Genomic DNA, 25,162 nt, shown 5'->3' with positions numbered 1-25,162 from the left:
TCTACAGTTTAAACATGGGGGGATAGACCTTCTTTTCATAGATGCAGAGTTGGCTGCATTCTTAGGAGGGAAGTTATTTTCATGCGCGTCCGTGTGAAGAGACCACCAAACAGGCTTTGTGTGAGTAACGTGGCTGTTTATTTCACCTGGGTGCAGGTGGGCTGAGTCCGAAAAGAGAGTCAGCAAAGGGTGGTGGATTATCATTAGTTCTTATAGGTTTTGGGATAGGCGGTGAAGTTAAGAGCAGTGTTTTGCGGGCAGGGGTGGATCTCACAAAGTACATTCTCAAGGGTGGGGAGAATTACAAAGAACCTTCTTAAGGGTGGGGGAGATTGCAAAGTACATTGATCAGTTAGGGTGGGGCAGGAACAAATCACAATGGTGGAATGTCATCAGTTAAGGCTATTTTTATTTCTTTTGTGGATCTTCAGTTACTTCAGGCCATCTGGATGTATACGTGCAAGTCACAGGGGATGCAATGGCTTGGCTTGGGCTCAGAGGCCTGACATTCCTGCCTTATATTAATAAGAAAAATAAAACAAAATAGTGTTGAAGTGTTGGGGCGGCGAAAATTTTTGGGGGGTGGTATGGAGAGAGAATGGGCGATGTTTCTCAGGGCTGCTTCGAGCGGGATTAGGGGTGGCGTGGGAACCTAGAGTGGGAGAGATTAAGCTGAAGGGAGGTGTTGTGGTAAGGGGTGATATTGTGGGGATGTTAGAAGAAACATTTGTCGTATAGAATGATTGGTGATGGACTGGATACGGTTTTGGATGAATTGAGAAACTAAATGGAATAAGAGAAGGAGAAAAACAGGTATTAAAGGTGTAAGAATTGGGAGGACCTAGGACATCTGATTACAGAGTGCCTAAGGAGAGTCAGCATAGTCCTGCCAGCAAAGATGATTTATTTACTTCAAGAGTTTAGAGTGGCAGTTTGGGGATAGCACCAGGAGATATCAGCTGTGATGGCTTGGAGAAACAGTGTAAACCGGCAGTGTAAACAAGAGCAGGGCATGTATGAGTAGTTGAGAACGGTGAATAGGAGTATGACTAGACAAAAGATAGTAGGGATGACAAGTTTTTTGGGGCACAGTCTAAGTTGGTCTGGTGTCGAATGAGACTGGGGCCTAATAAAAAGGAGCGTCTATACAGGAGCTTAAATGGGCTGTACCTTGTAGCATTCTGAGGACAGGCCTGAATTCTGAGAAACGAAAGTGGTAAAAGTATTGTCCAGTCCTTTTTAAGTTGGTGGCTGAGCTTGGTGAGGTGTGTTTTTAAAAGACCTTTAGTCCGTTCTACTTTTCCTGAAGACGGAGGACTGTAAGGGATATAAAGGTTTCACTGAATACTAAGAGCCTGAAAAACTGCTTGGCTGATTTGACTAGCAAAGGTTGGTCTGTTATCAGACTGTATAGAGGTGGGAAGGCTAAACTGAGGAATTATGTCTGACAGAAGGGAAGAAATGACTGCGGTGGCCTTCTCAGACCCTGTAGGAAAGGCCTTTACTTATTCAGTGAAAGTGTCTATTTAGACTAAGAGGTATTTTAGTTTCCTGACTCAGGACATGTTGAGTAAAGCTAATTTGCCAGTCCTGGGTGGGGGCAAATCCTCGAGCTTGATGTGTAGGGAAGGGAGGGGGCCTGAATAATCCCTGAGGAGTAGTAGAATAGCAGATGGAACACTGAGAAGTTATTTCCTTGAGGATAGATTTCCACGATGGAAAGGAAATGAGAGGTTCTGAGAGGCGGGCTAGTGGCTTGTACTATAGCATAGCCTGCCTTTGCTGGTGTGTGGCGATTAGGCCTGGTGGAACTGCCATCAATAAATCAAGCGTGATCAGGGTGAGGAACAGGAAAGAAGGAAATATGGGGAAATGGGGTGAATATCAGGTGGATCAGAGAGATACAGTCATGGGGGTCAGGTGTGGTATCAGGAATAATGTGGGAGGCCAGATTGAAGTCCGGGCCAGGAACAATGGTAATTGTGGGACTTAACAAAGAGTGAGTACAGCTGAAGGAGCCGGGGAGCAGAAAGTATATGCGTCAGGTATGAGGAAGAAAATAGATTTTGGAAGTTATGAGAAATGTAGAGAGTGAGTTGAGCATAGTTTGCGATTTTTAGGGCCTCTAACAGTATTAAAGCAGTGGCAGCCGCTGCACGCAGACATGAGGGCTAGGCTAAAACAGTAAGGTCAAGTTGTTTGGACAGAAAGGCTACAGGGTGCGGTCCTGGCTCTTGTGTAAGAATTCTGACTGCATTAACCATGCCTAGGAAGGAAAGGAGTTGTTATTTTGTAAGGGATTGAGGTTTGGGAGATTAATTGGACACTATCAGCAGGGAGAGCACGTGTGTTTTTATGAGAATTATGCCGAGATAGGTAACAGATGAGGATGAAATTTGGGCTTGACTGAAGTAATGGGGGCTGTCTGTGAAGCCTTGCGGCAGTACAGCCAAGGTAATTTGCTGAGCCTAATGGGTGTCAGGGTCAGTCTAAGTGAAAGCAAAGAGAGGCTGGGATGAAGGGTGCAAAGGAATAGTAAAGAAAGCATGTTTGAGATCTAGAACAGAATAATGGGTAGTAGAGGGAGGTACTGAGGATAGGAGAGTATATGGGTTTGGCACCACGGGGTGGGTAGGCAAAACAATTTGGTTGATAAGGCGCAGATTCTGAACTAACTTGTAAGGTTTGTCTGGTTTTAGGACAGGTAAAATGGGGGAATGGTAAGGAGAGTTTACAGGCTTTAAAAGGCCATGCTGTAGCAGGCGAGTGATAACAGGCTTTAATCCTTTTAAAGCGTGCTGTGGGATGGGATCTTGACATTGAGCGGGGTAAGGGTGATTAGGTTTTAATGAGACGGTAAGGGGTACATGATCGGTCACCAAGGAGGGAGTAGAGGTATCTTATACTTGCGGGTTATGGTAGGGGGATACAAGAGGAGGACGCAAAGGAGGCTTTGGATTGGGAAGAAGGGCGGCAATGAGATGCGGCTGTAGTCCAGGAATAGTCAGGGAAGCAGATAATTTAGTTAAAGTGTCTCGGCCTAATAAGGGAACTGGGCAGGTGGGGATAACTAAAAAGGAGTGCTTAAAAGAGTATTGTCTAAGTTGGCACCAGAGTTGGGGAGTTTTAAGAGGTTTAGAAGCCTGGCCGTCAATACTTACAACAGTTATGGAGGCAAGGGAAACAGGCCTTTGAAAAGAAGGTAATGTGGAGTGGGTAGCCTCCATATTGATTAAGAAGGAGACGCGCTTACCTTCTACTGTGAGAGTTACCTGAAGCTCGGCGTCCGTGATGGTTTAGGGGGCTTCCGAGGCAATCGGGCAGTGTCAGTCTTCAGCCGCTAAGCTGAGAAGATCTGGGAAGGAGTCAGTCAGAGAGCCTTGGGCCAGAGTTCCAGGGGCTCTGGGAGTGGCTACCAGGTGAGATGAACACGATTTTCAGTGGGGTCCCACACAGATGGGACGCAGCTTAGGAGGAATCCCGGGCTGCGGGCATTCCTTGCCCCAGTGGCCAGATTTCCGGCACGTGTAGCAAGCTCCTGGGGGAGAAGGTTCTGGAGGAACGCCTGGCTGCTGCGGTTCAGGTGTTTGGAAGTTCTTGTGTGCTGGAGATGTGGCTGGGGTTTGTCTCACAGTGGAGGCAAGGAATTGCAACTTTTTTCTGTTATTGTACACCTTGAAGGTGAGGTTAATTAAGTCCTGTTGTGGGGTTTGAGGGCCAGATTCCAATTTTTGGAGTTTTATTTAATGTCGGGAGCAGATTGGGTAATAAAATGTATATTGAGAATAAGACGGCCTTTTGACCTTTTAGGTTCCAGGGCTGTAAAGCGTCTCAGGGTTGCTGCCAAATGAGCCATGAACTGGGCTGGATTTTTATATTTGATGAAAAAGCCTAAACGCTATCTGATTTGGGATAAAGAAAAAGGAGCATTAACCTTGACTATGCCTTTAGCTTCAGCCACCTTTTTAAGAGGAAATTGCTGGGCAGGTTGGGGAGGGCTAGTCACGGAACGAAACTGTAAGCCGGACCAGGTGTGAGGAGGCGAGGTGATAAAAGGATTATAGGGTGGAGGAGCAGAGGCTGAGGAAGAATTGGGACCTAGCTTGGCCTGGCAAGGAGAGGAAAGGTCAGATGGGTCTGTAGAAAAAGAAGATTAGAAAGACTCAGCGACGCTTGGGGTTGGGACTGAGGGGACAGGCGGGAGGGAAAGAAGGAAGATTTGGGACGAGTTGCATTGGGGACAAATACTAGGAAGGGACTGATGTGTAAAAGAATGCCTGGACGTCAGGCAACTCAGACCGTTTGCCTATTTTACGACAAGAATTATTTAGATCTTGCAGGATGGAAAAATTCAAAGTGCCGTTTTCTGGCTATTTGGAACTACTGTCGAGTTTGTATTGGGGTCAAGCGGCATTGCAGAAGAAAATAAGGCATTTAGGTTTTAGGTCAGGTGTGAGTTGAAGAGGTTTTAAGTTCTTGAGAACACAGGCTAAGGGAGAAGAAGGAGGAATGGAGGGTGGAAGGTTGCCCATAGTGAAGGAGGCAAACCTAGAGAAAAGAGTGTAGAGACACGGAGGGAAGGGGTTCGGGGGTTCTTACCCTCCAGAAAAGTGGGAAGGGGGGTCAGGACACGGAAATAAGGGATTGGGGCACAGAGATAAGAGGTTGGGGTGCAGAAATAAGGGATTGGGGCACAGAGTTGAGAGGTTGGGGTGCAGAAATAAGGGATTGGGGCACAGAGATAAGAGGTCAGGGTGCAGAAATAAGGAATTGGGGCACAGAGATAAGAGGTCAGGGTGTGGAAATAAGGAATTGGCGGTTCTTGCCCCTAGAAAAGCGGGACTTGTCGCTAAGGGTGAAGGAGAAGGGGTTGAGGGGTACTTGCCCCTCCTCCAGAAAAGCGGGACTTGCCGCTAAGGGTGAAGAAGGGGTTGAGGGGTACTTGTCCCTCCCCCAGAAAAGCGGGACTTGCCGCTAAGGGTGAAGGAGAAGGGGTTGAGGGGTACTTGCCCCTCCCCCAGAAAGGCAGAGAAGGGGTAGAGACATGGAGAGAAGGGGTTGGGGTACTTGCCCCTTCCCCAGAAAAGCGGGACTTGCCGCTAAGGGTGAAGGACCAAGGCAGGCGTCCCTGCGTGGTCTGACACTCTTGAAACGTGGGTGAATAATCAGAGAGGCATCCCTGCAATGATTAAACACCAAGGGAAGGCTGCCTTCCCAGTCCGTGACCAGCGCCGGAGTTTTGGGTCCACGGATAAAACGTGTCTCCTTTGTCTCTACCAGAAAATGAAAGGAATTGAAATTAAGAGAAGGGAGAGATTGAAGTGTGGTGCCAAGATTGAAAGGAGAAAGAGGTTGAGGGATAGTGAGGGAGGTTGGAGAAGAGAGTAAAAAGAGGCCGCTTACCGGATTTCAAATTGGTGAGATGTTTCTTGGGCTGGTCAGTCTGAGGACCTGAGGTCGTAGGTGGATCTTTCTCACAGAGCAAAGAGCAGGAGGACGGGGGATTGATCTCCCAAGGGAGGTCCCCCGATCCGAGTCACAGCACCAAATTTCATGCACGTCCGTGTGAAGAGACCACCAAACAGGCTTTGTGTGAGTAACATGGCTGTTTATTTCACCTGGGTGCAGGCGGGCTGAATCCGAAAAGAGAGTCAGCAAAGGGTGGTGGATTATCATTAGTTCTTATAGGTTTTGGGATAGGCGGTGAAGTTAAGAGCAATGTTTTGCAGACAGTGGGTGGAGCTCACAAAGTACATTCTCAAGGGTGGGGAGAATTACAAAGAACCTTCTTAAGGGTGGGGGAGATTACAAAGTACATTGATCAGTTAGGGTGGGGCAGGAACAAATCACAATGGTGGAATGTCATCAGTTAAGGCTATTTTTACTTCTTTTGTGGATCTTCAGTTACTTCAGGCCATCTGGATGTATACGTGCAAGTCACAGGGGATGCGATGGCTTAGCTTGGGCTCAGAGGCCTGACAGTTATCACCTAAGATTCTGACTTTTAATTATATATAACAATTGTATATATCTACATGCATATATATATATTCAATGCAATACATATATATGACATAAATCAATGTGAGGATCCTAAATGTCCATCCTTTGTTCTAGGAAACAATGAACTAAAAATAACAATGGGATATTTATGATCTGAATTAAGGCTTTCTTTGTATAAGCTCAGAAATTGAAATTTGTCTTGTATTTGTTTTTCCTTTTTTTAGGGACAGGGTCTTGCAGTGACATGATCATAGCTCACTGTAACCTCAAACTTCTGGGTTCAAGCAATCCTGCCTCAGCCTCCCCAGTAGCTAGGACCACAGGCGGCATTGCCATGCCCAACTAATTTTTTTTTTCGTTTTTTTTTTTTTGTAGAGATGGGGTCTCACGATGTTGCCTAGGCTGGTCTCAAACTCCTGCCTTGGCCTCCCAAAGCACTGGGATTACAGGCATGAGCCAGCACACCTGGCAATTTGTCTGCTGTTTAGTGGAGGACAGCAGCAAGAAATGTATCCTCATAATCAAACAACTGGAATAAGAAGTAGAAACTACACTACAGCCCTATTTTGTGACCAAAATTACGTTTTAGCTGATAGCACAGAAAATGTGCTGGCAAAATGTGTAATGTTACGGATATTGCTTGGTGATTCCTTTTTCTCAATTCAGGGCCTATCAGCTAACCTTTACCTTGCGTACCTTCTGGTAATCAGGTGAGGACTAGGAATGGTCAAGTGCAGTAGTAACTTGCTGTCCCTGGAAGCACTCTTTCCAGAAGCCTAATAATTTGAAATAGTGCCCAAAGAACTGGGGAAGAGTTACAAGCCTGGGAGAAAAAAACCTACTAAAAAAAAAAAAAACTTAGCTAAAGAAATGAATGCCTCTGGCCGTGCGCAGTGGCTTGTGCCTGTAATCCTAGCTCTTTGGGAGGCTGTGGCGGGCAGATCACGAGGTCAAGAGTTCGAGACCAACCTGGCCAGCATGGTGAAACTTCATCTCTACTAAAAATACAAAAATTAGCCAAGCATGGTGGTGTGCGCCTGTAGTCCCAGTACTCGGGAGGCTGAGGCAGGAGACTCACTTGAACACGGGAGGTGGAGGTTGCAGTAAGCCGAGATTGTGCCACTGCACTCCAGCCTGGGCAACAGAGTGAGACTCTGTCTCAAAAAAAAACAAAACAAAAAACACCTCTCTCTTTCACTCTCTCTCATGCACACGCACACACACACACACACACACCACACAAACTGCATGGTACATGTTATCCAAAGGCTGAATTTCTTTGGACTGAATATCACTAGAAGTTTATATAATTGCTCTATATTAGCTAAAACTAATAATCATGTACCAAAAGTATACTTTTTTTTTTTACAAAATAACACAATTTATTACTATTTTGAAACAAATCACAAAATAACATTCAGAAACTCAACATTTCTAAATAACTTAATTCACAATAAGTTTAGTCATAAAGTCATGCTACAAAACTCCTGTGTATAAAAGATTATTACCAAGGTAGGTATTCATAGATGTTAAAATGTTCTTCAGAATGGAGTTGGTTCTAGAAGCCAAAGATTCTGGAATGATGCTCGTAATCATGACTGCCAGCCTGGGAGAGGAGCTGGCTATGCGCATGTGCTCTTAGCTTCCAACTCACCAGTCTTTTGATGGGAGTGATCCCTCCAGGCAGTAGCACCTCAGAGGCAGGTACCCTACTGATCACAGAGGCAAAGAGCCTCCCACCCATATAATGTTAGACAACTCTACATTCATTTAAAATCTAGAGGTGGGAATGATAATTCGCAAAGCTTCTATTCTGAGTAGGAGAACTACTTGACACATCCCCCAGAGGGATGATCTTGGATGTAACAGACATGGAAGACGACTCAAGTAGGGAAAAAGGGAAATCCTGACTCTGATTATGTCAAAAGACAGTAACTACTCATGTGGGTTTAGAACGAGCAAGGGTGAGGTTTGATTCTCTAACATCCAAGTGCAGGCTAGATATTTACCCATCTGCCCTATGGAAGTCCTTTCCACCAACATCCAGTTCCTAAGTTTAAAGTGCAAATCTACTGAAAAATAGTTTACTATCCCTCTTCCCCTATGTTAAATTTGCTAGATCATAATTTGGTTGGCTGGGTCTCCTCTAAACTGCCCAATATGGGAAATTAACTAGAATCCAGTTAATGACTTCTCCAAATATCAAGTAAAAAGTTTTATCAGTTTATCTTAGGTCAGAGAAAGGTAAGACTCAGTCTAGTTCTTCCTTTCAGTTTTCTTCCTTTACAGATTTATAAAATGCAGGAATAGAGATACAGATATGGTATTTCTAAAAGTTCTATGATTTTAAAACATGACCCTTGATTTTTGGAAGTTCACCCATTTTATGGTTTACAAAAAGAAAACAATATGACACATGTTAGAGCACAGATAAAGAAATATGGTCAAGTTAGCTTGTCAGAAGAAGCACCAACTCTGCTACACTGAATCTTGCTTTTATATTTCATGATTTACAGACACATTAAACAGCCCCAAATAAATAAAATCTGTGCCAAAGGAATGAATTTCTAGTAAAGGGTAACATGCAATTTAGCAGTTTTCTTCCTTTACCAACACTTACAGAGTATAAGGTCTTAGTGAATTGATGGTCTGACTGTGGTCAGAGAGACATAATCTATTCATGACTGATGCTTTGACACTTCCTCCTAATGCTTTTAAGTGAATGATTAACTCCAACCTTTCTGGGCCCTGTGCTTTTCCATTTAGCCCTGAGAAAAACCCAGGTAGAAGATTCCAACTCTCTTTACACATCACCAATTCTCAGAATAAGTCAACAGTCAAGATTCATTTCTTATTCTTCCTTATTCTGCTTCAGACCACTGGTAAAAGGTGTCAAAAGAAGTGTTTATTCAAGTTCAAATTCCTCTTTCCACAAAAGAACCACATTTTTTTTTTCTTTTTGAGACGGAGACTTACTCTGTCACCCAGGCTGGAGTACAGTCACACTATTTTGGCTCACTGAAGCCTCTGCCTCCCGGGTTCAAGCAATTCTCCTGCCTCAGCCTCCCGGGTAGCTGGGATTACAGGCATGCGCCACCACACCCGGCTATCTTTTTATATTTTTGGTAGACATGGGGTTTCACCATGTTGGCCAGGCTGGCCTCGAACTCCTGACCTCAAGTGATCTGCCCACCACGGCCTCCCAAAGTGCTGGGATTACAGGCATGAGCCACAGTGCCCAATCAGGAAACACATTTAAGTGCCTTATACCACCATATGTGGAATGAATCCAGTAGCCATACCAAGTTATTGACCAGTTATCTTAAGCAGACATTCTTCTGATCACATCCAAAATTGATGTCTACATCAGCTAACTTTCCTACAAGATTATCAAATTTTACACAGTATTTTTCTGTATTTAATGACTGCCATGGTCTGCAAAATTATGTGCATTATTAGACAATGAATGACACTTAAAGAATGATGACCTATTTTCTAAAGTACACTCAAAATATTAAACTTTAGAGACAAAGCAAAATCTATCATAAAGTTGGCTTCTGTTGATAGAAACAGAGAGGTAGGTTAATAATCACTGTCCTAAGATAAGCAACAATGCTTAGAAATAAAAGTTGAGACCCTGCTTCAAAAAAGAGAAGTCGAACCTTCCAGCCCTGAGTTTCTAATATTACATGAAAATTATGAAAATGAGCATTAAGCCGGTCGCAGTGGCTCACGTCTGTAATCCCAGCACTTTGGGAGGCTGAGGCAGGCGGATCACGAGGTCAGGAGTTTGAGACCAGCCTGGCCAATATGGTGAAACGCCGTCTGTACTAAAAATACAAAAATTAGCCAGGCATGGTGGCGCGTGCCTGTAGTCCCAGCTACTTGGGAGGCGGAGGCAGAAGAATTGCTTGAACCTGGGAGACGGAGGTTGCAGTGAGCTGAGATTGCGCCACTGCATTCCAGCCTAGGTAACAGAGCGAGACTCTGTCTCAAAAAAAAAAAAAAAAATGAGCATTACAAAAAATACCAGTGACCATTTCTTTCCATCCATGATTATTGAATACATCACCTTCTCTCATATAACAATTCAAGTGGCACATGGCTACAGACTGAAAATAAATGGACCCTGGACACAAGTGATGTTGGTATAAAAAGTACAACTAAGGGAGAATTTGTTCCCACCCTCCTACCCAAGGGACAGATGGCAATGTCTGGAGATATCTTTGTTGTCATGGCTGAGGAGGGGGTCTACTGGAATCTAGTGGGTAGAGGCCAGGGCTGCAGCTGAACATCCTAAGCACACAGGACAGTCCCCAACAACAATGAATTATCAATCCCAAAATGTTAATAGTTCCAAGGTTGATCCTCTGGTTTAAAAGAACAAATTCTTATTAACAGAGAACAACACAAAAACCTTTTAAGGCCTGTCTAGGTAATACAGCCCTAATCTTAGAGTTAGGGAACATAGAAAAGTTAAACTCCTTGGTAGACTAAAATCAAATTTGCTGTGAAAAACTAAAATACTGGACTGATTCCAGAGTTTTACCATCACTTACAAGAATAGAAGAAATTTGGCCAGGCACGGTGGCTCATGCCTGTAATCCCAGCACTTTGGGAGGCCGATGTGGGCAGGTCACCTGAAGTCAGGAGTTCAAGACAAGCCTGGCCAACATGGTGAAACCCCATCTCTACTAAAAATACAAAAATAGGCCAGGCATGATGGCACGTGCCTGTGGTCCCAGCTACTCGGGAGTGAGACTCTGTTTAAAACAAACAAACAAACAAACAAAAAAAAACAGAATAGAAAAAATTTAAATGATCCACTAAAATGGCTTAATGTCTTAAACCGGAAGCACAGAGATAATCTATTCCACGTAGGTCAAATATCTGATCCAAGAGGCATAAACCAAAGGCAGTTATATCAGCTAAATTTGCAGCAGTAAAGGATAATTTAGGGAATGATTTGAGAGAATATCCTACATTTCTTCATACATCCCAACTGCCATTTTCTAATGGCATGGGTTCCATGAACAGGGATGCATAGAAGTCATTCAAAGATTTGTTGAATGATACTGAATATGAATTTTGCATGAAATGGACAGAGAAAAGTATCTTACATTTGTCTGAGAACTACCTGTAATTAAAAGTCATTGAGAAACAAGGAGAAAGAGAACCAGTTTCTATATTACAGAATTCAGAAAAAACAAACACCAAAACTCTAAGCCATTTTACAAATAAATTCAATATGAAATCATTTACTTCCTATTATATTCACTTCCAGGGTTACTTTTAGAAAACATATCCATATCAACATAGCTTCAAGCTTGCCTACTGAAGGAAGTGCAAACTTTAAGAAGATCATCTTCCCTCTCAGTTTATGGAACTTAAACATCACCAAGGAGAATGAAGGCTCATTGCCTATGGTTCATAAAAGAAATGTCCAAAGGCTTTGAATGCATAAACCAGCTAGAGTAGAATAAGGTTTCTTCCTATCAGATTGAAAAGAAGAGAGAAAAGAAAACTAAAAGGGTGTTAGACCAAGTTTTCCTCTTTTTTTTTTTTTTTTTTTAATATGGAGTCTCGCTCTGTTGCCCAGGCTGGAGTGCAATGGCGCAATCTCGGCTCACTGCAACCTCTGCCTCCCGGGTTCAAATGATTCTCCTGCCTCAGCCTCCCGAGTAGTTGGGACTACAGGCGCCCACCACCAGGCCTGGCTAATTTTTGTATTTTTAGTAGAGACGGGGTTTCACCATGTTGGTCAGGCTGGTCTTGAACTCCTGATCTCAGATGATCCGCCCGCCTTGGCCTCCCAAAGTGCTGGGATGACAGGCATGAGCCACCACACCTGGCCTCTTGTTTGTATTTAGAGTTGATTGTCAAAGCAGTGGTCCCTTTTGATCAGAGTAACTTAGAAAAATCAAGTAATTCCTATATAAATGATAGCTGAAATCTTCTGAAACCCAGGACTACTTATGCAATCACTTTTTAAAGATGATTCTTCCCTCTTTCACTGTGATTTTATGCTAGTAAAATCACACAAGTAGATGGGGAAACCAGAATCAACAGTCTCTGAGGGACTTTAGGCACAATTTGGCAGAGGGCCCCTGACTTCTTTTCTGCAATCTAATAGTGATTCAGCCATGGCCTCCTATGACCTCATCTGCTTACTGACTACAATGTCTTACATTTTCCTGAAGGATTTTTTGTTTACATGATAAATTCTAACCTCTGCATCTAACTATTGCTTTGCAATTTTGAGGTTAAATCACCTACACTGCTTTATGTAGGAGACAATCCTCAAACATATCGCCATTTGCCTGGGATCTCATAATGAAACATCTCCCTTCCCTCCACAACCACGTACATAATACATTTTAAGAGCTGTTTAACTTAGAACTTCTCAAAAAATATATTTTGAAATACTAAGTTTCATTATACCCTTACTTATAACCATGATAGTCACTTTTCCCAACAATGAGGGTCACCAGACCAAATAATTAGGGTAAATTTTGACATACATCAATGGCCAGCATTTAGTCTAGGAATTCAAATATAACTAATGCTTTAAACACATAAGGAACTATAAAACCAAAATGTGTGCTTAAGGCCAGGTCCACATGAGTAACATTGCCACATTATCAGTCAAAGAAATGATCATGACAGTCATTTTAACCACTAACTGAGATCACAGAATGACTGTACACAATGACTCAAGTGGCCATGCATATAAAAACAACCTAAATTCCAGTTGACAATGTGCACATTTTTGGAAAAACAAATAAGTATAATATAGACTAGAAGGTCTCTGAGATACTACTTTTTCCTTTTTTCACCATATCTTTTCCAATGGAACTTTGGAGTCTTGGTTCCAGACCTGCTGTATTTCTAAGAGGAACTCTTCCCATCACCATGCTGCCTTCTGAGCTAAAGGCATGACATACCTGTGCTTCTGAATTGTACAGAGACAGACCTTCAGGAAAAATGTTCTAAATTTTCAAATGTACATCTTTTAAAATGTCTAACCTAAAAAAAATGAACAAACTGAAAAAAACATTTGTTCCTTTGTTATTAAAAATGACTGGTCTACAAAGGTTTTGTTTTAGTAGATGGGGCTACACAGTAGGTAACTGAGACTGAAGACAAAAATTGAAAATTTGTGGTTTCTAAAAAGAGGAATAGGATATATAAGGTTGGCATTACCAGTTTTGGGGAGAAACACTGAATAAGTTAAAGGAAAAAAAAAAGATGAGAATGAGTGATCTGTTTTATCTTAAGAAACTTTTGTCCCATACAGAATCTTTAAAATAGACAATTATATAAAATTTATCTATTGTTCTTATGACATTTAAATAAGTTAACACACAGTGGAAAGCGTGGCATTAGTTGTCTTCTTCCTCATCCCCTTTAATTACTGGAGTACCTAAAATGAAAAAGAAAATTATTACTGGTTATTCTCAAAAAATTGCTAAAATTCTAGATGAAAATATTTTCTGGCCGGGCACGGTGGCTCACGCCTGTAATCCCAGCACTTTGGGAGGCTGAGGCGGGTGGATCACCTGAGGTCAGGAGTTCAAGACCATCCTGGCCAACATGGTGAAACCCCGTCTCTATAAAAATACAAAAATTAGCTGGGCATGGTGGCGGGCGGTTGTAATCCCAGTTACTTGGGAGGCTGAGGCAGGAGAATCGCTTGAACCCAGGAGGCAGAGGTTGCAGTGAGCCAAGATTATACCATTGCACTCCAGCCTGGGTGACAAGAGCAAAACTCCATCTCAGAAAAAAGAAAAACCTGAGAAGCTCTGAGATACTATTAAGTGTGCCGTAATAAAAATAATTTCACAAAATAATCTCTTTAATTTCAAATTATCTGAAAAGCTTCTCAGGAGAATTCTCAAATGGTTTAGTATACATACTTACGAATATTAAGCCCCCTAACTGACAAATCGCAAATAAAAATGCCTATGGCCAGGCATGGTGACTCACTGCCTCTAATTCCAGCACTTTGGGAGGCCAGATAAGAGAAGCGCTTAAGCCTAGGAATTGGAGACCAGCCTGGGCAACATAGCAAGACCCCATCTCTACAAAAAATAAAAAAAACTAGCCAGGCATGGTGGTGTGAGCCTGTAGTCTTCAGCTACTTTGGAGGCTGAGGTGGGAGGATCACTTGAGCCTGGGATGTCCAGGCTATGGTGAGCTGTAATTATGCCACTGCACTCCAGCCTGGGTGGCAGAGTAAGACCCTGTCTCAAAAAAAAAAAAAAAAGCCAACAAGTACCAAGTAGAAAAATAAAGTAAGTTCTGTACATGTTAAAAGCTTTCTATGGGCCAGGCGCGGTGGCTCACGCCTGTAATCCCACCACTTTGGGAGGCCGAGGCGGGTGGATCGCTTGAAGTCAGGGGTTCAAGACCAGCCTGGCGAACATGGTGAAACCCCATCTCTACTAAAAATACAAAATTGGCTGGCTGTTGTGGCGCATGCCTGTAATCCCATCTACTCAGAAGGCTGAGGCAGGAGAATCGCTTGAACCCGGGAGGTGGAGGTTGCAGTGAACCAAGATCATGCCATTGCACTCCAGCCTGGGCGACAGAGCAAGACTCCATCTCAAAAAAAAAAAAAAAGCTTTCTATGTTAAGCATAAAGAAATATTCCTCATTTCCCACAATAAAATGTGTAATCACAGTACTGCCAAGAATCTGAACTCCTCTAATTGTCATTTTATATGACCTCCCCCAATTGCTGAACACTGGGGATACACTGAAAAAAAAATCACTGTAGAGGAAACAAAGCACATCTCTGGCTCTCACTGGGCCAACGGCCACCCATCTGAGCTTTAGCATTTGAAGCCAGTCTGACCCCAGCTGAGTATTCAGTCTTAACTCTTCAGCCATTTACCCTGCACTCCAGCTAACCTGATCAGTTCATTGTCTCCCAAACTCATCTTGCACACTTTTACCTCTGGCCTACTGGTTAACAAAGTTCCTTCATTTTTCTTTCCCTTTTCTCTTCTCTTCTCTGAAGACTATTTATTTATTTATTTATTTATTTATTTATTTATTTATTTATTTATTTATAGACAGGGCTTGCTATGTTGCCCAGGCTGGACTTGAACTCCTGGGCTCAAAGGATCTTCATGCCTCAGCCTCCCAAGTAGCTGGATCTACAGGTGCATGCCACCGTGCCCAGCTTAAAGTTCCTTCATTTTGTAATGTCCTCAACTCTCCTCCCATCTAAACCCTACCCTTCATGAAGAACAAACCCCAGTACCTCTCTTCCTCAGTGATGCCTTCCAAGAGGGACATGCTCTTTACGGCAGTGAGCATAGTTTGACCTCTCTGTACACCCCTGAGCATTTGTTTGTGGGACAAGTGAACTTTTTGTTGACGCGCAACATACAAAGTGTACAAATTATAACGTACAGATTGATAAATGTTCATAAAGTGAACACAAACTAGTTACCGGCACCCAGATTTAAGAAAGAAAAGATTATCAGAACCCCCAAAACTGCCTCAGGCCACCTGCCAGTCACTATACCCACAAAAGATATATTCTATCCTAATATCTAACACCATAGCTTATTTTCCTTGTTTTTTGTTTGTCTTTTTAAAGACAAGGTCTTGCTCTGTTACCCAGGCTGGAGTGCAGGGGTGTGATCACAGCTCATTACAGCCTCAAACTCCCAGACTCAAGCAATCTTCCTGCCTCAGCCTCCCAAATAGGACCACAGGAATGATATAGTATGTACCCTGTGTCTGGCTTCTTTTATTCAACATTATGTTTGTATGATTCATCCATGTTGTGTAAAATTGTAATTCATTCATTTTTACTGCTGTTTAATATTCCATTGTATGACTATGCCATATTTTATCTATGTATTCTATTGTTCGTGAACATTTAAGTAGTTTATAATTTTTAGCTATTAATATACTGCTACTATGAACATCCTCATACGTGTCTTTTGGTAAACATTCACACCCTTTTCTTTGGGGTATGTAGTTAGGAGGGAAATTGCTGGGTCACAAGGAATGTATGTGTAGAGCTTTTGTAGATAACGCCAATTTCCCAAAGTGGTTATACCAAGTTACATTACCATCCTACAGGGTATAAGAGTTGCTTCACATCCTCACTAGCATTTGGTATTGTCCGTTTTTTAATTTTAGATTTTTAACATCCCTCAGCTTTAGGCTGGGCGCGGTGGCTCACACTTGTAATTCCAGCACTTAGGGAGGCTGAGGTGGGTGGATCACGAGGTCAGGAGTTGAAGACCAGCCTGGCCAAGATGATAAGACCCCATCTCTACTAAAAATACAAAAATTAGCCGGGCGTGGTGGCGGACGCCTGTAATCCCAGCTCTTCAGGAGGCTGAGGCAGAGAACTGCTCGAATCTGGGAGGTGGAGGCTGCAGCGAGCTGAGATCGCGCCACTGCACTCCAGCCTGGGTGACAGCGTGAGACTCCGATTCAAAAAAAAAAAAAAAAAAATCCCTCAGTTTTGCTTATGAGCAACAGAAGAGAAACAAAAACGGGCAAGTTTGCAGCTGTGGCCATCTCTGTTCTGGTCTATCCCACTGGTTTAGAATAGACTAAGGTGTTCTTCTAGGGGCTGTTCAGATTGACATGAAGTCAATACATGGTACAAAAGGCCATAATGTAGCTTTGTCTATTCAAGTTCTACATTGGTGGTTCTATTTTATTCTTTTTTTTTTTTTTTTCCTTCGGCTCACTGCAACCTCCACCTCCTGGGTTCAAGCGATTCTCCTGCCCCAGCCTCCCGAATAGCTGGGATTACAGGCATGTGCCACCATGCCTGGCTAATTTTATATTTTTAGTAGAGATGGGGTTTCTCCATGTTGGTCAGGCTGGTCTCGAACCGCCTGTGCAGTGGCACAATCTCAGCTCACTGCAACCTCTGCCTCCTGGGTTCAAGTGATTCTCCTGCCTCAGTCTCCCAAGTAGCTGGGATTATAGGCGCCTGCCACCACACGCAGCTAATTTTTGTATTTTTAGTAGAGACAGGGTTTCACCAGGTGGGCCAGGCTGGTCTCAAACTCCTCACCTCAGGTGATCCACCCACCTCGGCCTCCCAAAGTGCTGGGATTACACGCATGAGCCACTACACCCGGCCTCTATTTTATTCTTAAGGGAAGAGGTTCGCTTTCTACGTACAACCCTGAAGGAAGTAAAGACAAATGATTTGAAATCAGGAGGCTGAGGCAGAAGAACCACTTGAACTTGGGAGGCGGAGCTTGCAGTGAGTTGAGATGGTGCCACTGCACTCTAGCCTGGGTGACAGAGCAAGGCTCTGTCTCAAAAAAAAAAAAAAGTCTGGGCACAGTGGCTCACGCCTATAATCCCAGCACTTTAGGAGGCCGAGGCGGGCGGATCACGAGGTCAAGAGATCAAAACCATCCTGGCCAACATGGTGAAACCCCATCTCTACTAAAAATACAAAAATTAGCTGGGGGTGGTGGCGTGCGCCTGTAGTTCCAGCTACTTGGGAGGCTGAGGCAGGAGAATCGCTTGAACCCAGGAGGCGGAGGTTGCAGTGAGCCAAGATTGCGCCATTGTATTCCAGCCTGGGCAACAGAGCCAGACTCTAAAACAAAGAATGACAGACTGAATTTCTTAACAGCCCAGCTGAATTGAATTGGGGAGGTAGTGTTCAAAGTCAAAATGAGGTCGATTTATATTGAAATATTTCTTATACACTTGCATTTTGGGATTGAGTTAAAATCTAAAATAATTGTAACTCTTTATTTTGTTTCTGAGACAGAGTCTCGCTCTGTTGCCCAGGCTGGAGTGCAGTGGCATCATCTTGGCTCACTGCAACCACCGCCTCCCAGGTTCAAGCAATTCTCCTGCCTTAGCCTCCTGAGTAACTGAGATTACAGGCACCCACCACCAGGTCCAGCTAATTTTGTATTTTTACTAGAGACGGGATTTCACCATGTTGGCCAGGCTGGTCTCGAACTCCTGACCTCAAGTGATCCTCCCACCTCGGCCTCCCAAAGTGCTAGGATTACAGGTGTGAGCCACCACACCCAGCTAATAACATATATTTTGAATACTTACTTTATGTTAAGCACAACGTTTAGCGTAGATTATCTCTATGTGTTCAGTGTTTCACATAGATTATTTCATTTAATCCTCATAATAATACTCTGATATATGTTCTGAAATGATTACTAATGATACTATTATCATCTCCAGTTTTTAGATTACAAATGAACAAGGTTTGGTGAGATTAATTAATTAGCACAATTTCACAAACTATTAAGTGGAGGAGCTGGGACTTGACTCAGTTAATTAGGGTTATCTACTGATGCTGACACTGATCTTAAGATATTGGGAAACTAAGACTGGGGATGAGGGGAGAAACAGAGAGAATACCACAATTTTGATCCAATTGTAAAAAAGCAACTGCTTACCATGTATTTCTGATTATTCTGCAGAATCAGAATAATTTTTGATTCTGATCAAAATTTGTGACCTTTGTGTTACCTTTCTGACTTGAGAATAAGCCTAACTTTCTTTCTTTTTTTAACTTGCTTAAATGAGCTAGAAGTTTATTTTTCTTTTACATAAAAGTACAAGTAGATAGTAGACAGACATGGAACTTTATGTTGTCTGGAAGTCAGGATCCTTCTCTCTTTTTTTTTTTTTTTGAGATGGAGTTTCGCTCTTGTTGCCTAGGCTGGAGTGTAGTGGCACAATCATGGCTCACCACAACCTCCGCCTCCCGGATTCAAGCGATTCTCCTGCCTCAGCCTCCCGAGTAGATGGGGTTACAGGCATGCACCACCACATCCGGCTAATTTTGTATTTTTAGTAGAGATGGGGTTTCTCCATGTTGGTCAGGCTGGTCTCGAACTCCCAACCTCAGGTGATCTGCCCGCCTTGGCCTCCCAAAGTGCTAGGATTACAGGCGTGAGCCACCGCACCTGGCCAGGATCCTTCTCTCTTACTGCTTGCATGGGTGACCTCTTTGTGATACAGGGAAGAGTGAGAAAAGGAGGAGGCTCAGCACCAAACCCTGAATAATTCCAGCTTTAATCCAACATAGCAGAAGGAAATTTATATCAGGAAAAAATAAATATACAATTTTTAAAAAATAAATACAGGGTTTTTCTCGCTATATTGCGAAGGCTGGTCTCAAACTCCTGACCTCAAGCAATCTTCTTGCCTCATTGAATAGCTTGGGACTACAGAAACGTGCCACTGTGACTGGCTCCATGTAGATTTATAAGGCCTAGCTTTCTTTTCTTTTTTTTTTGAGACAGAATTTCACTCTTTTTTGCCCAGGCTGGAGTGCAATGGCACAATCTCAGCTCACCGCAACCTCCGCCTGCCGAGTTCAAGTGATTCTCCTGCCTCAGCCTCCTGAGTAGCTGGGATTACAGGTGCCCGCCACCACGTCTGGCTAATTTTTATATTTTTAGTAGAGATGGGGTTTCACCATGTTGGCCAGGCTGGTCTCAGACTCCTGACCTTCGGTGATCCACCCACCTCAGCCTCCCAAAGTGCTAGGATTACAGGCGTGAGCCACCCATGCCCGGCCAGCCCTAGCTAGAATTCTTATAAGCTTTTGGTCTAGGGAGAATCTTGTACCAGTCTAAATATCCTAGCAGTTTTTCATCTCACCTTGGCTCAAACCTAGACCATTCAATTTTACATAGATAGAAATGACCTGGAAGATCAGAGGTATTTTTTCTTTAGTTTTTCTCCTCTTCATGATTCCATGCCACAAATTCCATTTTTATGCCTAGAAGATATGTCTAAGCCAGCTCAGAATCACTCACCATCCAGCTTTTTCAGTTTGGGCACTCTCTTGGTTGCTTCTTCAATCCAGTTATTCTCAGCAGAATGTTTCTCTTCCAAGGGATTGCCTACAAACACCAGGTCTTCGAGGCATGGCAGTTCTGCCAGCTTCACAAACTCAGCTACAAGTAAAAGAATATTTTCCATATTAAAACAGCAAGTTTTGGCCGGGTGTGGTGGTTCACGCCTGTAATCCCAGAACTTTGGGAGGACAAGGCAGGCGGATCACGAGGTCAGGAGATCGAGACCATCCTGGCTAACACAGTGAAACCCCATCTCTACTAAAAATACAAAAATAAGCCAGGCATGGTGGTGGGCACCTGTAGTCCCAGCTACTCAGGAGGCTGAGGCAGGAGAACTGCTTGAACCTGGGAGACGGAGGTTGCAGTGAGCCGAGATTGCACCAATGCACTCCAGATTGAGCGACAGAGCAAGACTCTGTCTCAAAAAAAAAAAACAAAAAAAACAGCAAGTTTTACTGTTACAATTTTGGGGATTAAATTCCAATATCATTAACCCTCAGTTTGTGACTATTCATGACAATCAGTTGTTTAAGATTTTGAAGGAAGCTAGGAAAGTTATACCATATAAAGTCATTCTCAGAAGACAGTACAGGATGGGAGGGAAAAAGAAGACATACCTCTCTACTTTAAATGCTAGCATAAGGATGAAATAAGACGAGATGAGATTCAAAGTCAAAAAGAACAAATCACTCTCCAGTGACAGGTCTTCTTCATGCTGTGCTGCATCAGTGTAGGTTAAGCTAACCTGCCTTTGTCTGTACCCATTCCCTCATCTTTGAATTCTTAAAACAACTCATTCAAATCTGTATTGCAGAATTTATCACACAGTTTTGCTTTTTTTTTTGTTTTGAGAAAGAGTCTCCTTCTGTCACCCAGGCTGGAGTGCAATGGCTTCATCTCCACTCGCTGCAACCTCTGTCTCCTGGGTTAAAGCAACTCTCATGCCTCAGCCTCCCAAGTAGCTTGGACTACAGGCATGTACCACCACACCTGGCTATGTTTTTGTATTTTTGTATTTTTACAAAAAAAATTTTGGGTTTTGCTATGTTGGCCAGGCTAGTCTCAAACTCCTGACCTCAGGTGATCTGCCCGCCTTGGCCTCCCTAATTGTTGGGATTACAAGCAAGAGCCACTGCGCCTGGCCTCTTATCACACAGTTTTATAATTATCAGCTTACAAACTAATTTTCCCCACTAAGCTGTGAACTTCTTGAGGGCAGGGATAATGTCCTATTCAACTATGTATCCAAAGAGACTGGTATAGTTCATCACATATAACTGAATGAATTATATACAATAAAAAAGCAAAGTAACATAGATATCAAATAAGCCTTCTACCTATGAAGTATTAAATTTAAACTGATTACTTCAGCCTTTGGATAATAGCTTAAATTTTTTTCATGATTAATAGGACCAGGACCTATCAGATTATATTCATCCTAATTTTTTTTTTCAAGTTCTTTCACTTTTTTCTTTTTTATTTTTATTATACTTTAAGTTTCAGGGCACATGTGTACAACGTGCAGGTTTGTTACGTATGTATACATGTGCCATGTTGGTATGCTGTACCCATTAAGTCGTCATTTAACGTTAGGTATTTGAGACGGAGTCTTGCTGTGCTGCCCTGGCTGGAGTGCAGCGGCGCGATCTTGGCTCACTGCAAGCTCCGCCTCCCGGGTTCACGCCATTTTCCTGCCTCAGCCTCCCGAGTAGCTGGGACTACAGGCGCCCGCCACAACGCCCGGCTAATTTTTTTGTATTTTTAGTAGAGACGGGGTTTCACCGTGTTAGCCAGGATGGTCTCGATCTCCTGACCTCGTGATCCACCCGCCTCAGCCTCCCAAAGTTCTGGGATTACAGGCGTGAGCCACCGCGCCCGGCCCATCCTAAGTAAATATTTAAATATAAATGTTAAGCATTTAAAATTTAGAAACTCCTATTGCTGTTTCTCTCTGAGCTTAGCCATAAATGTTCCCACTTTCTCTCTGTGCTTAGAAATAAACGTTCTCGTTTTGCATCTTTTCCCTCTCGGACTATTTTCTATAAACAGGCGGTAGAAGGTTAGCAAAGGGCCACTCTCAGCTTACCCCAGTCTTTTACCAGGTTATTAGACATGTAGAGAATCTTCAATTTCTTCATTACGTGGATCCCTTTCAACTTCTCAATAAAATTGTAGGAGATCCACAGTTCTTCTAATGTGTCCCCTACTGCCTCCTGAAAAAGAACAAAATTTGATTTATGTTTATGTTTAAGCTTTTCTTTCTGTCTTCTTCTTTATAAAGATATACATAATGGCTTCCAAAGTGAACTTAGACCCTGCCTGTCTACTTGTAGAAGAGCTAGTAGTTGTGTGGGAGTTTTTTTTTTCTCATTGAGGGAGCTAAGTAGAACATTCCATTCCCTTCTTCAAACTAATCTGAACTCTTCCTTCTCTGACTGCTCCATTAAAAAAAAAAAATCACAAAACATAATACGTTACTAAGAATAGCTACTGAAATCACCAAGAGGGGAAATAATGGCACTATCTTATCACGTTCATTAACGGTATGGTTTTCAAATTACATTCCTATAGAGTATATTATTTGGTCCTTAGAACATCTGCTTTAAAGCTGATAAGGCAGGTTATTTGATTTCTATTACAGAGGGATTAAGGGCTTTTTCTAAGAACACACTATTAAATAATAGAGCTAGGTCTAAAATTCAGGGTCTTCTCCAACATTTATTATGATAATTTTCAAACATAAAAAAGTTGTTTTTTGTTTTGTTTGGAGACAGGGTCTCACTCTGTCACCCAGACTGGGGTGCAGTGTCACACTCACAGCTAACTGCAGCCAAAACCTCCCCCGGGCTCAAGCAATCCTCTCACCTCAGCCTCCCTAGTAGCTGGGACTACAGGTGCACACTACCACATCTGGCTAATTTTTGTCTTTTTGGTAGAGATGGGTTTTGTAGGGATGTTGTCCAGGCTGGTCTTGAACTCCTGGACTCAAGGGATCTGCCCGCCTCGGCCTCCCAAAGTGCTGGGATTAAGGCATGAGCCACTGTGCCCAGCCAATAATACAATTTCCCGTAAGTATTTGTTAAGTAGATAATAAAGACAAGATTTTTGTGAAGCAGTCTAGTGAATATCAATGAGGAAAACCTGGCAAAGTTTGAGTGAATCAATTCAGTGAAATCTGTCATTAAATAAGCTGACTCTTTCGAGAATTGGACAATAACTGAACAGTCATTTAGCAAACTGGTCAGCTTCTGCATGTAAACAAGCCATTTCTCCCCTCAGTTTCTTACTCTGTAAAATGAGGAGACTGGCGCAATGAAATACCATCTCATACCCATTAGGATAGCTACTATCAAAATCACAGAAAATAGTAAGTATTAGTGAGGATGTGGAGAAATTGGAACCTTGTACACGGTTGGCAGGGAAGTAAAATGGTGCAGCTGCTATGGAAAACAATTTGGCCGTTCCTTAAAAAATTAGTTATCACATGATAATTGATATCACTTAACAGGGGATCCAGCCATTCCACTTCGGGGCACATATTCAGAAGAAATGAAAGTGGGATCTCGAGATATTGGTACACCCATGTTCACAGTAGCAAATTCACAATAGCCAAAAGATGGACGTGACCCAAGTGTCCACGGATAGACAAACGGATAAACAAAATATGGTATATACATACCGTAATAGAATATCATTTAACATTAAGCAGGAACGGGCTGGGTGCAGTGGCTCACATCTGTAATCCCAATACTTTGGGAAGCCAAGGCGGGCGGCTCACCTTAGGTCAGGAGTTTGAGACCAGCCTGGCCAACATGGTGAAATCCCATCTCTAATAAAAATATAAAAAAATTAGCCGGGCATGGTGGCACATGCCTGTAGTCCCAGCTACTTTGGCGGCTGAGGCAGAAGAATCACTTGAACCTGGGAGGTAGAGGTTGGAACGAGCCAAAATTGCGCAACTGCACTCCAGCCTCAGCGATGCAGTGAGACTCAGTCTCAAAAAAAAAAAAAAAAAAAAAAAATTAAGCAGAAAGGAAATTCTGACACACGCTACAACATGGATGAAACTTGAGGATATTACGCTAAGTTAAATAAGCCAGTCACAAAAAGATAAATGCTGTATGATACTACTTATATGAAATACCTAGAGTAGTTAAATTCGTAAAGACAGAAAGTGGAATGGTGGGTGCCAGGGATCAGGGAAGAGGCAGTAGGAAGCTACTGTATGCTTACAGAGGTTCAGACGCACAAGATGAAGAGAGTTCTGGAGATGGATGGTGATGGTTGTGCAAGTCTACTTACTACCACTGAACTATACACTTAAAAATGCTTTAGATGGTAAACTTTATGTTATGTATATTTCACCACCATAAAAAACATTGGAAAAAATGAGGAAGTTGGACAAGTTCTTTAAGGTTCCTCTCAGCTATTAAAATTTATGATTTTTTAAGGTCAACAAACCATTGTAAGTATTGAAAACAAAAACGTAAATGTCTACTCTGTAAATAATATCATGTTGGAGGTTACAGAAGTGGGAGAGCTTTATGAAATGCCATAAAATCTATTTTTTTAATTTGTTTTTTAGTTTAGAGACAGAGTCTCGATCTGCTACCCAGGCTGCAGTACAGGGCACAATCAGGTCACTGCAGCCTTGAACTCCTGGGCTCAAGTCATCCTCCTGCCTCAGCCCCCTGAGTAGTTAGAACAGGCACGTGCCACCATGCTTGGCTAATTAAAAAAAAATTTTTTTTGTAGAGACAAGAGTCTCACTATGTTGTCTAGGCTGGTCTCAAACTCCTGGCCTCAAGCAATCCTGCCTCGACCTCCCAAAGTGCTAGGACTATAGGCGTGAGCCACCATGCCCAGCTGACCTCTATTTTAGACTATATGTAATGAGGATGATGATGATTATTATTGCTCTGTATAAAGTAATGAATCCAGGTAACACAATGTTGCTTGAAAATTGTTGTGGGGATGTGATTTATAAACAGTTAAGAATTGTTGGTGGGTAGTTGATTACATGTTAAGTATACAAAAATAAATGGCTTTTATATTATTTAATATAAACAAGAAGGGTGTTAAAGAGAAATGCATCATAGCAACAAAAACTATAAATTACCCAGGAAATTAAAAATAGAACTACCATATGATTCAGCAATCTCACTACAGGGTATATAGCCAAAAGAAATGAAAACAGTATGTCGAAGAGATAGCTATCAGCACTCCCATGTTTACTGCAGCACTATTCACAATAGCCAAAATATGGAATCAACCTAAGTGTCCAATAATAAATGAATGTATAAAGAAAATATGGTATA

The 25,162-nt window shown here is 42.6% G+C and overlaps 1 protein-coding gene across 1 annotated transcript in view; it reads right to left on the bottom strand.

Moving 5' to 3' along the window:
• Positions 1-13,252: 13,252 nt before the first annotated feature.
• DNAL1 (dynein axonemal light chain 1) overlaps positions 13,253-25,162 on the bottom strand; it is a 49,980-nt gene continuing 38,070 nt past the window's right edge. The window contains exons 6-8 of the mRNA XM_019009859.3: positions 21,931-22,057; positions 19,803-19,943; positions 13,253-13,426 (exon numbers count right to left, since the gene is read on the bottom strand). Of these exons, the coding sequence (XP_018865404.1) occupies positions 13,386-13,426; positions 19,803-19,943; positions 21,931-22,057 (309 nt within the window). The 3' untranslated portion in view covers positions 13,253-13,385. The remainder of the gene's footprint in view (positions 13,427-19,802; positions 19,944-21,930; positions 22,058-25,162) is intronic.

Source organism: Gorilla gorilla, chromosome 15 (genome assembly GCF_029281585.2).
Source record: "Gorilla gorilla gorilla isolate KB3781 chromosome 15, NHGRI_mGorGor1-v2.1_pri, whole genome shotgun sequence".
Taxonomy (NCBI): Eukaryota; Metazoa; Chordata; class Mammalia; order Primates; family Hominidae; genus Gorilla; species Gorilla gorilla.
This window is presented reverse-complemented; position numbering and strand designations above follow the sequence as displayed.